At 41.5% G+C, this 15,934-nt stretch overlaps 1 protein-coding gene across 7 annotated transcripts in view; it reads left to right on the top strand.

Annotated features, from left to right (window-relative positions):
• The window catches only part of Slc41a2 (solute carrier family 41 member 2), a 121,472-nt gene that overhangs the window by 30,160 nt on the left and 75,378 nt on the right, over window positions 1-15,934 (top strand). For 6 of the 7 annotated variants that reach the window (XM_005322339.5, XM_078052908.1, XM_078052906.1 and 3 more), the window contains one exon: window positions 5,724-5,831. The exons of the other annotated variant lie outside the window; for it this stretch is intronic. In XM_005322339.5, the coding sequence (XP_005322396.1) occupies window positions 5,724-5,831 (108 nt within the window). The remainder of the gene's footprint in view (window positions 1-5,723; window positions 5,832-15,934) is intronic. 7 annotated transcript variants of the gene reach the window in all.

A 15,934-nucleotide genomic window follows, 5' to 3' on the forward strand; every position in this document is an offset into this window, starting at 1 on the left:
CTCTCCTCTCTCTCTCTCCTCTCTCTCTCTCTCTCTCTCCTATTTCTCCTCTCTTCTCTCTCTCCTCTCTCTCTCCTCTCTCTCTCTCCTCTCTGTCTCTCTCCTCTCTTTCCTGTATCTCCTCTCTCCTGTCTCTCTCTCTCCTGTCTCTCTCTCTCTTCTCTGCCCCCACTTTCCCCCACTCCTCCCCATATCCTTAGTTGGATCTTTTAACTTGCCAGTAAATGGTGGCCTGCCATTTATCTAAGCCCTACCATCTCTCTCTCTCTCTCCTTTCTCTCTCCTCTCTCTCCTCTCTTTCTCCTCTCTCTCCTCTATCTCGCTCCTCTTTTTCTCTCTCTTTCTCTCTCCTCTCTCTTCTTTCTCTCTCCTCTCTCTCTCCTCTCTCTCTCTTTTCTCTCTCCTTTCTTCCTCTTTCCTCTTTCTCTCTCTCCTTTCTCTCTCTTTTTTCTCTCTCTCCTCTCTCTCTCCTCTTTCTCTCCTCTCTCCCTCTCTCCTCTCTCTCTCTCTCTCCCTCTCTCTCTCTCTTTCTCTCCTCTCTGTCTCCTTTCTCTCTCTGCTCTCTCTCCTCTCTCCCTCTATTCTCTCTCTCCTCTCTCCTCTCTCTCCTCTCTCCCTTTCTCTCCTCTCTTTCTCTCTCCTCTCTCTCTCTTTTCTCTCTCTCCTCTTTCTCTCCTCTCTCCCTCTCTCCTCTCTCCCTCTGTCTTCTCTCCCTCTCTCTCTCTCCTCTCTTTCTCTCTCCTCTCTTTCTCTCTCTTTCTCCTCTCTTCCTCTCTCCCTCTTTCCCTCTCTCTCTCCTCTCTCTCCTCTATCTCTCTCCTCTCTCTTTCTCTTCTCTCTCCTTTCTCTCTCTCTCCTCTCTCTCTCCTCTCTTCTCTCTCTCTCTCTCTCTCTCTCTCTCTCTCTCTCTCTCTCTCTCTCCTCTCCTCTCCTCTCCTCTCCTCTCCTCTCCTCTCCCTCTCTCCCTCTCTCCCTCTCTCTCTCCCTCTCTCTTCTCTCTCCTCTCTTTTCTCTTTTTGGATTCGTTTTTTGTAAATTTTCTTTTCATAGACATTTGTTCCGTCCATTTGTATTTCAGATACTGTGTCTGTCTTAGATTTTCTGTTAGGTGCATTTCTCTAGTACTTCCCCTTCTTCATGGATAAACGCTGTGAGGTTTGGTTTGATTCCGATGGTTCTTCATGGTCTTCTTTGTTAGATGGACTGTGAGCTGGTGATGGTGGGTGTCTGTCACTGTATTGGAGCTTCTGTCTGCTCAGGTTTGCTTTGTGTCATTGGGAGCGTCCAGCAGGGGGTGTGTGTCTATTTACAATTGGCATTTCCTTGTTGAGGGGATCCCATGTGGTTGCCTGGTGAGCTGCTCTGTTAACCGCTTTGGCCCACCTTTGTCCTGCTCCTTGGGGTTCTTCTCTGTCCCTCCACTCTACTTTACCTGGCTTTACCAGGAAGTGAGCTTCCTGTAGGGAATGTGTCCCAGTGTCCTGGTGCTGCTTTTGTGTTTTTTTGTAATCCAGTCAGCTGGTCTGAATCTATGCAGAGAATTTACTCCTCTTACTCCCAGGTTTGACTGATAATAGTGACATGCTCTTGTCGTTTGATGCATGTTTTTGCAGGTTGTCCCTGTTGGGAAAAGTATAAAAGGCAGCCGTACCCCAGAGAAAAAACCCCAACATGGGTTTTTTCCTACCGTCTTCTTCTCTGCAGTGGAGGGAAAAGTTCCCACCCTTGTGAACTCTCCCGCTGGCGCGATGTCAAACCTTGCTGGCGGGGAACCTTAGCCCCAATGAGAACTAATTCTGGGCGGGGGAACTGATATCTGGAAGAACTTGCCTGCCATTTATCTAAGCCCTACCATCTCCCCTTTAGTTCTATATAAGCACACAGCTTTTTGCAATAAAATTGGAATTCTCCCGGCAAAGTGTCTTTGCGTGGGGAATTCTTTCAGTCCCCTGTGTCTACCCGTGTTCCTTTCTTCTTGCTCATCTTTGAGGCCTGGTTTTTGGTGTTGGTAGGTCCTCCTCCTGTGATTAAAGAGAAAGTATCTGTGGTAAGAGGTGGCACACACCTGTATTCCCAGCTACTCAGGAGGCTGAGGCAGGAGGATCACGAGTTGGAGGTCAGTCTTGGCCATTTGCTTCAAAAAAAAAAAAAAAAAGAAAAGAAAAGAAAAGGGCTGGAGATGTAGCTGAGTGTTAAGTGCTTGCTTGGTTCAATTCCAGTACTGACGCCCCCCCCCAAAAAAAAGTGTCTCAGAAAACCAATATAAAATAAGAAATGAAGATGATAATGTCCAGTTCCAAGATCTGACAGGTTACACAGTGCTCAACAGGCACACGTTATTCTGTTAGTAAATAATCATGATTATATAAAATGCCATTATATATATATATTTTACTGATTGTCTCTTTCGATGTTGGTAGGTCCTCCTCTTCCTCCCTTCCGTGTCTGCTGTAGCGCGCTTTGTGCTTCTGCCTGGTGTCTTGAGGGGTCCCATCCTTTTGCGTCTAGCTTGGGACTCCCTCACACACTTCTGCTCAAGTCAGCTGTGGGGATGAATTTTCTGAATTTTTCTGGTCTTGGAAAGACTTTCTTTTTAGTTTCTGAAACAAATGACTACTAAATTTTGGGGGAAAATACTTATTATTTCGAGACAACTACATATTTCTACATATTTCTTTTGTCCTAGAGATGCCATGAACACCTTTCTGAGATACTGAGAATGCCAGGACTAAGAAAGTTTGGGAGCTTCTAGCACAGGCCTGGCGGTGGAGAGAAAGGAGTGTTTGGGGCAAAGATAGGAAGCCAGTGATTCACACCTCCATCTGCCATCACACCAGGGCCGAGTCGTAGTTCTAGTAAATTTTTGATTTGAATTGGACTAGAAAAGAGTAGCCCAAAGGGGTACATCTCAGCAGGCCCAAACTGTGACATCAGCCCATTGTTTCTGTCTAGGTAGGTGTGAGAAAAATGATCTAAAATGTATGGGATTTGATAAAAGCAGTACCTGGCTCCTAGGTCTGTGGTTGAGATGAAAGGCGGGAGCCTAAAGAACAGGGAGTGAGTGCATGTTAGATACTGTTAGTGTCACTGTTGTCACCTGTTATTCACATCGTCATGGCCATCACTATCATTCCGGCGTGGAAGGAGGCTATTCTATTAGCACACTCAATTTTTTTTGTGTGTGCGGCTCTGGAGATGGAGACCAGGGCCTCACTAGGCAAGTACTCTGCCACTGAGCTACCTCCCCAGGTCTCCATAGGAGAATTTTAACCCATTAGAAAATATGGACAACACTGCTTACCTATTTTTATTAAGACTAGAGATCTAGGGTGCCACTGGAATCCCAGTGCTTGCTTTCTTTTTTTTCTTTTGTTTTTTTTTTTTTTTGTGTGTGTGTGTGTGCATGTGTGTGCACGCGTGCATTTGTGCTAGGGACAGAACCCAGGGCCTTGTATATGCCAGATAAGTGCTTGAACTAGCTATGTCTCTGGCCTGCCCCCACTCCCCCCCACCCCTCCCCATATCCTTAGTTGGATCTTTTAACTGGGATTTTATAGAAGACTGATCTGACAAACATTTCTGAACTCTTTAAGCCCCAGTTATACTTTTTTATTTATTTTTTTAATATTTATTTTATATTTATTTTTTGAACGCAGAGGTGCTTTACCACTGAGCCACCTCCCCAACCTTTCTTATTTTTTACTATGAGACAGGGCCTCGCTTCATTGTTGAGGCTGGCTTTGCATCCTCCTCCTGAGTTGCTGGGATTATAGGTGTGTACTACTGCACCCAGCTTCCCAGTTATACACTTGTTTGGAATAGCCTAGAGGGAAACTTTGGGAACAAATTGTACTTTTCTTTCATTTATCTGATGGGTTTAAATTTTATTTAATACCTGTCTTGGTATTAGTGATAACAACATCTTTATTGTGTTCCTGATACTTTTTGGCATGAAGTTACTATTCTTAGCCCATAAAATTTCCTACTGGGGAAATGCTATCTTAATAGCATTTGTAAAATATCATTTTGTGTTATTAAAGTATTTATGTGGTCTTTTCAGTTTAGCGAAGTACTTTCTTATCTCTTATTTAACTGTCGTAGTATTTATTCAAGGGCTAGACAGGGTGGATGTTATCTTCATTTCATAAATGAAAAATTAAGATTAGAAAGATAATGTGAGTCATCTAGGATCATGCAGCTAGGTTGTGACAGATCCATGGCCAGAAAAACAAATTTTAGGGGCTGGGGCTGTGGCTCAGCTGCAGAGCGCTTGCCTAGCGTGCATGAGGCACTGGGTTGGATCCTCAGCACCACATAAAAATAAACAAATAAAATAAAGGCATTCTGTCTATCTACAACTACAAAAAAAATTTAAAACCCAAATTTTATTTACTATCATTGATAATATTATTAAAATTTTATGGGCTGGGGATGTGGCTCAAGCCTGGCATGCGTGCGGCCCGGGTTTGATCCTCAGCACCACATACCAACAAAGATGTTGTGTCCGCCAAGAACTAAAAAATAAATATTAAAAATTCTCTCTCTCTCTCTCTCTCTCTCCTCTCCCACTCTCTCTTAAAAAAAAATTATTATTTAGTGCTGTTTATGATCTTGTATTCTACACCCTCTTGGCTTCACACCCTAAAATAGGGGGACAGAACCCAGGACTGCTCAGAACTCCTGAAGTCAATTGCATTCCCATCTTTTGACCTTGGGAAAAATCATTGAATATGTCTGGATCTTCATTTCTTTTTTATATTATTTTTTGGTACTGGGGATTTAACCCCGGGCCACTTATTCACATCATTGAGCCCTTTATATATTTTTTTAAGAGAGAGAGAGAGAATTTTTTAATATTTTATTTTTTAGTTTTCGGCGGACACAACATCTTTATTTGTATGTGATGCTGAGGATCCAACCCAGCGCCGCACTCATGCCAGGAGAGCGCTCTACCGCTTGAGCCACATCCCCAGCCCCCCTTTATATTTTTGAGACAGGGTCTCACTAAGTTGCTTAGGACCTTGCTAAATTGCTGAGGCTGGCCTTGAACTAGCAGTCCTCCTGCCTCAACCTCCTGAGCTGGTGGAATGACAGGAGTATGCCATCTAGCATAATTTCTTTTATTTCTTTTTTTTAAATGTATTTTCTTTGTTGTAGTTGATCACAGTACCTTTTTATTTTATTTATTTCTTTTTATGTGGTGCTGAGGATCGAACCCAGTGCCTCTCATGTGCTAGGCGAGCGGCATACTACTGAGCCACAACCCCAGCCCATGAATCTTTATTTCTTAAGTTGTGAAATTTGGTAATCACAGTAGTGTAATTTTCTTGTGAGGTTGTTGTAATTAGTGTTGGAACCAAGGTTCAAATTCAGAAGGTCTGGTTTTAGAGCCTGTGCTTTTAACCTAGTTATGCTAACTCTTGCCGTCATAAAGTGATGAAAAATTCACAAGTTTTGGGATTGTGTGTTGTGTGCTAGTATAGAATGTGAGGCAGTGACTGTCGGCTGTCACCACTACTGCCCCTGAGTCTTCTAAAGCCCCAACGCACAGCAGGTAGGGCTATATGTTCCCTGTTTTAGTGACCAGTGTGGCACTTCCGAATGTCGGTGCAAAGTTGGGGAGTGGGGAGAAAGGGGATTTTTAGAAATGTCTTTGTTTTAAGGTGGTTTTTAAATAACATCAGAAATTTTTATTTTTCTCATTTTTTAAATTTTTTTTTCAGCACTGGGAGGTGTTCAAAAACGTAACAGAAGTTTTCATTTTAGTTCCTGCCCTTCTCGGTCTCAAAGGGAACTTGGAAATGACACTGGCATCCAGATTGTCCACCGCAGTAAGTTTTTTCCTACCTCATAGTGTATGTATCACTTATACTATTTCCTTTATTAGGAAGAACTTGTATCAGGAAAAAAGTTTTTCCCTCTGTCTGTCTGAGTCTCTGGCCCTTAGGGTTGTAACTGATCCCATTAGTTGAGTGTCCTCAGGGTTGTCTGATCTGAGAGCTAGAGACCTGTGTTTGTCACGAGAAGTAACCTACTTGTCTCCTTTGATAGGGTAAGTCAGATGCTCAGAGTCTTTCTGGCTCTGACCGGCTGAATGATATTTAAAATTTCCATGATTGTTAAAGCAACATATGCTTATTATAAAAATGAAAAGAGAGAAAAGAATAAAGAAAATCCCAAACCACCTTACTTTTCCACTTGGACATGACCACTAGTAATATTTTGGTGTAGATTCTTCTATACTTTCATCCTTTTTTTAATATTTATTTTTTTTTAGTTTTACACAATACCTTTATTTTGCTTATTTATTTTTTTGTGGTGCTGAGGATCAAGCCCAGGGCCTCGCATGTGCTAGGTGAGCGCTCTACCGTTGTGCCACGACCCCAGCCCTATACTTTCATATCTGTATTTATATGTGGATAGGGATATCATAGTGTATATAACATTGGGCATTTTAAAAAGAAACTGCAATCCTGTATGTTCTCTTTTATAATCTGTGATCTCCACTTAAGAATACATCCTGGTCATATTTCCATGTCGGTGTCATTGTCTTCATTAGCTCTGTACTCTGTTGTATTACTCTGCAACATTTGGATTCATCCAGCATTGGATATGTGAGCTCTTTCTAATGATCTACTAATAAGCAAAACTGTATGAATATCCTTTTGTACTTTTTCTTCTTTAGGGGAAATTCTAGGATCGTAAATTACTCTTTAAGTTAGCTGGTGACTCGGGATGATCTCTAGTCACTTGGCTAGTCGTGTAGGTGGAGCTAAACCTCATAGAGTAGAATTACTTTGGTAACTTCACATTAACCTAGAGCATGTAGTCACTGTGATTATTGAATATTGAAAGGACTAGAGAGCGATAAAAGCTCCTTGGGCTGCATCAGAAAAGTACAAGATGAACCTGGAACATCTTGCGCCAGAAAATAAAGAAGTACTTAAAAAAAAAAAAAACCAACCCCAAAACAGGGAAATGACAAAAAAAGATACAAGGCCAGATCTGGGACGATCTGTACCATGAAATATGCAACAATAACCCCTGGACTAAGGTAAAGTCCAGCTAGTCCATAAGTTAACAAGGCAGATGGAGTGTACATAAATCATTCCGGATATCAGTAAAGGTAGTGAAGAACAAAGAATGGGTGCTGTGGAAGGGTGATTCTGAGGGCTGCTCCAGGTTACACATGGAGGCTCCACCCAGGAGGTGACAGGTGAGCTGGAACCTGAATCATAAAAATGAGTCAGCCAAGTCAAAATCTAAGAAGAAGAGACCATCCCAGTTAGTGCTGTTTATCAGTGTGATAAGGTCGTATCCTACAGGCGTTCCAGAATGGTCTGTGGGCAGAATTCACATGGAGATTCAAGACAGATCTACATAGTTTAAAGTTATACAACAATTTTTGAACCTTACTAAAAAATCTTTCTCTCTCCCTTAACAAATGTATCTTTAGCACTTGCCTGTTCAAGGTCTGGGTTTGTGTAGGCCCCCAGCCCTGTAAGGCAAAACCAAACCCAACTCCTAGTGTATCTGTAAGAAGACCTATAAGTCCAAGAGCACATTTAGAATTCTTGTTCATCTTGGCTTCTGCTTTGGAGCTAGTGGTGTGAAGACAGCCGGGCTCTGGTCGGAGGCCAGCCCCTTCCCCCTGGCTGTCTGCATGGCACTTTGAAAGGCTTTGTGCCCATCTCAGGCCTCACGTCCACCCTCAGCTGTGCCTTCAGCAGCAACCACCCCGAAATCCTTGGATTGGGCCTGCACTTACTGGTGGCATGATCTGCGTTCAGCAGCACCAGCTGGAGGGAGAAGTCAACAAGGGGCTCCAGGCTACTTGGACAGGGAACTTTATGGTCCTGGGCATCCAGAGGATGGCCTGGAGATGGGAGAGGCACAGGCTTAGATCTCAGGTGGGCAGAGCCGGGGGGGCCTGTGAATGCCTCTCCTTAGTGGAGGGACATAGCTAAAGGAGGGCCAAGGTGGAGCCCTCTAAACCTGAAGTCTCAGAGTTAGGGCCCCTCTTTCCCAGATTTAGAGTATTATTGATCCAGAGTCTAGGAATGAAAGCTTTATTTAAATTTTGAAAAAATTACATGACATAAAAGAGAATTTGAACCTGCCTTGTTAGATACTTCTGCAAGTTATTGAAACAAGATAGAAAAGAAGATATACATTTAAAACAGTTCCTTGAACAAAAGAGACTTAATATTACATTCTTCAGGTAACAATACCAACATAATAGGACTTACTAACTAATAACCAGTGGCTCTTTGCAGAAAAAAGCAGTTCTTTGTAACTTTGTGAAGTAACCAAGTGGATATACCTTGAAGTGTGCAAATATTTTTTACGTGACACCTGTTACAAAAATTCTATCATTCTACTTTTGGGAAGATACTGAAATTGGCAATAAAAATGGACATATAGTTAGAGATTCTTTACCTTTTTTGGTATCTTTAAAGCCAGTTATATTCCTCTACTTCCATACGCTTTTAGATCCAATGTCCTTAAACAAAAAGACAATTTTTTTTTCTCAAGTGATATCATAAAGCCATAAATGCATTTCAATAATTAAAATAAAAACATAAATTAGTACAATTATAGTCACCTGAGGATATTTAGAAAGCATCCTCTTCAAATGGTTCACAAAGCTTCAGTTTTGGAATTATTTCAACGATTGTATCATCACTGTCAACTGTAATCTTTTGGGGCCATAGTTATACTGGGGCTTGAAGATCAGTCTTTGATCTCAGCAATTAATCCCTGATAGGAAAGAAAGTCTAATAATTTGGTGACACTGTTCATAGCACCATCTAGACTGACAAAGCTAGCCTAAAATAATCTTGGTTCTTCAGTGACTTGTTTGGAAAGTACCTAGCATTGCAGATATGAGAATGGTAACCACAAGGTCATCTAGCAGCTCTCAGTACTAAAAAAATCATTTTTAAAAAATTCTAATAATGAAATTATGATAAAATGCTCAAAATTTGAGTTTCATATTTATTCTTGTATCCCATTAGTTCATTATATGATGACATTTAGTGACAGTGAATATTGATTTTAACACTTGATCCTTTGATACCAGCTGGACTGTGTGTCGAGAATATCTGAAGTTTTATCTTTAAGAAGAGAGAGAAGAAACCCATGTAGCTTCACTGAGGTTCTGAGAGTTAGTGAAATTGTGCACAGGTCTCCTACCTGCTGCTTTCCCCACTTCATTTTCTTGTGAGAACTCGTGGGTCACTTAGGTGGAACTCAATCCAAGAGCCCTTTTGGCAGGAGAGAATAAAGGTCTTGAAAACAGAAGTGGCAACAGTCAAGGAAGAGGAAAGTTAAGGAATGGAAGTTGAAAGGTGGCTCCAGTTTCACTTGTTGGAAAATGAACTTTGCTCTGATAGATAGAGTGAGGCAGGCTTCTGAGCCACTTTGCCAAGAAGAGTGAAGTTCTGGTTCGCTCACGTTAAAGAAAAGACCTCTGAAAGCGTAGTTCTTGAGCACTGTCCAGCTTTGTTTAGATTCAAGTGATAGATTAAAGTGCCGGTCCATTTTAAAATAGGCCATGCTGTAGGGAATCTGGTTCAGAAAGAATTGACTGCAAATGAAGTTTTGCTGGTTCATTTGATCACATTACCATTAAATCTCCTGGAAGTGAATTTAATCTTAATCTTCTTTTAAACTTCATCTGCTGTGTTCTATTTTGTGCTAGGTATGTCTGTTTATGTGCATTTTTCTATTCACATTAAGAGAGGGGAATTCCAAAGCTGGTCGGCTCAGCACAGGAAGCTTATTGCTAAGGTCCCCACTGCAGGGCAGACTTAACTGAGCCTTTCTTTGAGCAGATAAGGCTAGAGTTGTCTTCTGTAGTTTCAGAATTGTGTCACTAAAGAGATATATCAGACATAAACAGAGAGAAATAAGAAAGTGAACCTCCAAGGCTGAGCTAGGAAGGTCCCAGGCAACGCACAGCCCAGGGATGGGCCTGTGGTTGCTGTTGGACGGAAGGTTCTAGAGCAGTCTTCTGACCATCAGCGTCAGAGATGTGTTAGAAGTGCCACTTCTCAGCCCTCTTCCAAAGCACTGAGTTGAAATGTGGGGGTGGGGATGACCCGGCCATCTGTTTTTTTTTTTTTTAAATATTTATTTTTTAGTTGTAGTCAGACACAATACCTTTCTTTTAATTGTTTATTTTTATGTGGTGCTGAGCATTGAACCCAGGGCCTCGCACTTGCTAGGCCATTGTCTACCGCTGAGCCACAACCCCAGCTCCCCATCTGTTCTTTAGCAAGCTCTCCAGACGATTCCAAGGTACACTCACGCTGGAGAACCACGGTGTTGGATAAGGCGCCTTGGAGGCCCATGGTGCTGGGACCAAGTGAACAGGGGGGTCCTAGGAGAGGAGGTTAGAGAATGAGCCAGGGGCCAGCCAATAAGGGACCTTGTGGTCTCCTGGAAGGACTTTGGCTGCTTCCTAATAGGGAAACCAGTGGAATTCTGAGCAGAGCCGGGGTGTGGTCTGAGCAGTGTTCTTCAACAGATTATTCTGACTGTCGTGTTGCGGTATGGGCACCAGAGACTGAAGCAGGGAGCCCGGCTGGGAGCTTGTTGCCATGATGTAGTTGGAGATGATGTTGCTGGGGGGGGTGGTAGTAGAGGGTGTCCTGAGAGGTTGTTGAATTCAGAGCCCATGTTCAGATAGAGCCGACAGACAGCTGATGCATTTGCTGAAGCAGAGGAGCTGTCCGTTATTCTCTCTGGCAAAGCCAGACAGAAGAGTCGATGGGAAGCAGTCACTTGGGAGTGAAGCTGTGGCGACATGGTGTGCTCTTCTAGTTTACGGCATTGAAGTTGCTTGGAGAAGTTGATCTCGTAGGCGGAATGCTACCATTCTGAGGGAAGGCCAGAGCGTCACTGTCGGGCGGCTTCTGAGGCTTTCTTGACACATGTTTACACATCCGCCCTCAGTAGCTTCATGCTGTCCCCCACTGGTCACTCAGTCCCCTTCTCCATTCCCTTCCTGACCCCAGAGCTGAACTGTCCGTTGTCAGCTGGAAGCCACTCACTGCATTCAGAACTGTCACTTTCCCTTATTCTAGCAGGTTCTCTCTTTGAAGTGTCTTGTGGGTTAGTGGGCGGTCCTCTCCTCTTCCCTTCTCACTGTCTCCAACTCCTGCCTGGAAGTCATTCCACCTGGGAATTGCTCTTCCCTCTTATGCCTACCCACTGCCATCTGAACTTGGGGTTGGTGGTCTCCACTGTGGTGGCCGGTGCTTCCTGGTTGTAGGCAGAAGAGCAAATGAATGTAATTTTTGAAAAACCTCAACAAGTACTATTTGAAAGCTGGCTTTTAACTTTTTAAAAATTTTATTTATTTATTTAGCTGTAGTTGGATACAATGCCTTTATTTTGTTTATTTATTTTTATGTGGTGCTGAGGATCGAACCCAGGGCCTCACACATGCTAGGCAAGCGCTCTACCACTGAGCTCCAGCCCCAGCCCCGGCTTTTAAAATTTTATGTGTTAAAAAATACTTCTTGGGCTGGGGATGTGGCTCAAGCGGTAGCGCACTCGCCTGGCATGCCTGCGACCCGGGTTCGATCCTCAGCACCACATACCAACAAAGATGTTGTGTCCGCCGAGAACTAAAAAAAAAAATGAATATTAAAAAAAAAAAATTCTCTCTCTCTCTCTCTCTCTCCCCCCCCTCTCTCACTCTCTCTTTAAAAAAAAAAAAAGAAAAAAAATACTTCTTTTCAACAATTATGTTTTTTTGTGAAATTTTTTTTTTCACTTCTAAGACTAGGAATGAAAATCATAGCTATAGAAGGCCACTCGGTGATTACTTTAATCTTTTTGTTTTATCATTTTTATGATTATCTGCAGGAGAACCAGGACAAATGAGCTTATAGGATTATAAGGTGGATCTTCAATAAGTAGAAAGACAGAGAGCTTAAAACCTCAGACACCAGAGACAGCCTACTCATTCAGTCTATTGAAGGTCACTTGTCCTTAGAGCTTGTTATTCCGTCAAACTAGATGAAAAGATATTTCAAAAAAATAGATTTCCTATTTCAACAAGGAAATTAAATAGTGATGAATACAAATCAGCTTTATCTTGCCCTCTTACATAAGTCCAAATTTATTTGTAAAGATATGATGATTAAATTGACTACTTTTCCTGGATTTTAATTTTTCAACAGTGTATATAAAATTATATATAGAGAGATTTTTTTCAATTTTTTATATAGATGTTCATATAGATATGTGGCAGTGTTGTACAATTGGAAAATAAACCAAGCACAATGATTTCTGGAGTTTTAAGAGTTTTCAATTATAGTTTAAGTTCTTTAGTTTAAGTCTAAAATTTTCTCTTTCTGAATGCTAGATATGAGTCAAAAATGGTATCCTTAAGATAAATTAAAAGGAAAGAAAAAAAAAAAAGAAGATTGTGAATCGGTTTCCCAGGAGCAAATTGCCTGGCAGAATCTTATTAGCCCTTTTCTACTCCAGGCAAAACTGATTTCTGTTGCCTCAAACCTCTTGTCAGAGAACTCTCGGTTCTCTGAAGTTATTTTGTAATATTCTTTATTATTTTATTTTTATTTATTCATTTTTGGGTACTGAGGATTGAACCCAGGGGTGCTCTACCACTGATCCACATCACCAGTCCTTTTTATTTTGTATTTTGAGACAGGGTCTTGCAAAATTGCCAGGCTGGTTTCAAATTTGTGATCCTCCTGCCTCAGATTCCCAAGTTGCTGGGATTTCGGTGTGAACTACCACACCCGACAATGCTCTACCTTTCTAATTTACTAATTAAAAAATGTGTTTTGGGTCTTTACTGTATGCCAAGCATGGATCTGTGTGCTCAGTCATAAGACAGAAAATGTACCTGCCTTTGTGGTGCTGACATCCTAGCAGAAGTTGTTGACAAAGCCTCTTCCTGTAGTTATTTGATGTTGGACTTCCAATTTCAATTGCAAAGCTTCTAAGACAATAAAAAATTAAAGTCCAAATAATGATTATTAGTAACTGACTTAAATTTCTGTATTATTCCCAAATCCGGCATAATTCTAAATTGTATGTGTTTTGGTTGTGAAATCTGATTGTGAGTACAAATGAGATTGCATATTCCTATTCTACATTTTAATGCATCTTTCTTAAGTTAAAAATATCAGCCCTTAGTTTTGCGGAGTAGAACTACTTATGTTTAATCTGAAACTGTTTTAATCAGGTGGGTTTTTAGCTCCCTCCTTTTTTGCAGCTTTATTGAGATATAATTGACATACCATAACTTCACATTTTTAAAGCCTACAGTCTGGATGCTTTGATATGTAGTATATACTCAGGAAACTATCACCACCATCAGGGTAATGGACACGTGCGTTGCCCTGTATGCTCAGAAAGATATTAGTTTGTGTGTGTTTGAGTGTATTATGTTTTATATAAGATATCTAAAATATATAAATAAAATATATAAATGTATAATCCATTGCTTCTTAGACTTGTGGCTAAGATTGAGTGTAAAAATATATAACAGGGTTTCTGATTCCAGTTAATGGCAGAATGAATTGACTGGGTGAACCCTCCCTGCCATTCAATACAGTTACAAAATCTAGACAAACTATTCGATGGCAATAAAAAGTGAAAAAGCAGAATTTTGAGTTCCCTTAAAAGAGCTTGCCGTGGATGACTAAGAATGGCAGTGTTTGCAAGATGTCTTTGCTTGAGGGCATTCCCCAGTCCCTGGATCTCGTGTGGCAGAAAACGCAGTCTTCCCTGCTCCAGGTGGCAGAGATAGAGTTCAGATTGGCAAGGGGAGCTGGAAACTTAGGGAGTGAATTCTAGAAGTGCAGAAAGGTAAGATCCAAAGTCGGAATATAAGATCTGCTCAAATCTTTGGCTAACTGCAAAAGTATATGTATACAGGCCTGACCTGAGTGTGAGCCTGGCAGACAAAGAAAAAAGAAAACAAGTGGGCAGAAATGTGAGAGGGGCCTGTGTCTGAAAGACCAGTGCACTCACTGAGATTTGTCTGCTCCCTACATGTTTGTCTCCTTCTCCTCCCTCCTCTTTGCTTTTGTGTGTGTGTGTGTGTGGGGGGGTGTACTAGGGATTGAACCCAGGGTACTCTACCACTGAGCTACAGCCCCAGCCCTTTTTATTTTTCATTTTGAAACAAGGTCTCACTAAATTGTCCAGGCTGGCCTTGAACTTGCCATCCTCCTCTGGCCTCAACCTCCCCAGTTCCTGGAATTACAGAGTATGCTGCTGCTTGATGGCTGTTTTGATCGAGCACCTTCTGTGACCTTATGCACAGCTGTTGTGGCAGAGAATTGAAATTTTACTGGATCGAAGTATCAGATGATAGAACTTGAAGCTAAGAGAGCCAGTGGAAATACATGGGGAAATACCAGAGGCAGGAGAACCTCAGAGAGGGTTAACTCCAAACTAGACCACAAATTTTGTCCAACTTGTTGCCTGACCATTAAACTACATAGGTATGGAAGTGATCCCCAAAGGGCTAGACTGAAAAGCAGTATCATAGTCAAAAGAACCAAGTAGAAGATGAACTGCTCCACCCCGGGAGAGAGAACACTCTGTAGTTTGACTCTCAGCAAATTAACTGCTAATTAGAAGGAAAATTCAATCCTTAGAACATTACGGGTATCAGAGTCACTCTCCTATGTTGTCAACACTGGCTTGTTTTTAACAAAAAATATCATCAGATGTAGAAAGAAACAGAAGTGTGATCCATTTGCAAGAAAAGTGTGGTTCATATCCATCCATGGGGAGGGCCTCCAGTGGGCCCAGGTGGTGAATTTAACAGTCTTTTAAAACAGCTGGTTTGAACATGTCCAAAGAACTAAAGGGAAAATACATTAAGAATTCAACAGATGATCTTTTTTTGTGTATGTGGTGCTGGGGATCCAACCCAGGGCCTTGTGAGTGCAAGGCAAGCACTCTACCAACTGAGCTATATCCTCAGCAAAATGATGCATCTTTTTTAAAAAATATTTTTTTAGTTGTCAGTGGATCTTTTATATTATTTATTTATTTATATGCAGCGCTGAAGTCGAACCTAGGGCCTTACACATGTGGCAAGCGTTCTACCAATGAGCCCCAGCCCAAAACAGATGCATCTTAATGAGTGAATGAGTTGGTGTCTCTGTAAACATATTGGCCTATTTTTCTAATGCTTCAAGATATATGTAATTTGAATAAATATGGATTAGTCAGAAATCTTTACCAAATCACACCCGCCTACACTTTATCACTTTCCCAGTTCTTGGTTTCTCTTGCTGAGAGCACCAGCAAGTCAACTAATCTAACAAAAGTAGGTTGGCCAAAGGCCTTTAGACAGCACACGCCTACTTCTCCCTCCACTTCTGAAGAAGCTTGGGTGGTTATATTATCCCTGACTACTGGACAGGAGGGTGGGTCAGCCCTGTTCTTGGTGTAGTTTTTCCAAGATGGAGGCAACAGGTCATCTTCCTGTGTCTGGCCATTCCCCCACCACTCCTAATGCATGCCTGTAGCATACTGTCTTCCCTAAAAAGTGAATTTGGGCTGACATTTCTTTTTGGTTTTCTCTAAGATATTGATTTATAAAAATGTTTTTATTTGTGAATATATTCTTCTTTTAATTTGATATCATTTTAATTGTTACTGATTATTTTATGTTAGAGTAAAAAGATTGCAGATCCAGAGACATTTAGATCTAGAAGGGACTTAGAAAGTGTGACCCTCATCATTTGTATATAGAGTACAACCTTACACTATTTAAATTAATAAACTATCAGCCTGGGTTTGGTCCAGAAAGCAGCCATGGTGATGTGTGCTCTAGTTATAATAGGGCCTACACAAATGTGGGGAAGTTGGGGAAGTGAAGATGTGTGGAGGGAAAATCAGAGGAACGGCCCGATTGAATCCAAGGCAC

Source organism: Ictidomys tridecemlineatus, chromosome 6 (assembly GCF_052094955.1).
Source record: "Ictidomys tridecemlineatus isolate mIctTri1 chromosome 6, mIctTri1.hap1, whole genome shotgun sequence".
Classification (NCBI taxonomy): domain Eukaryota; kingdom Metazoa; phylum Chordata; class Mammalia; order Rodentia; family Sciuridae; genus Ictidomys; species Ictidomys tridecemlineatus.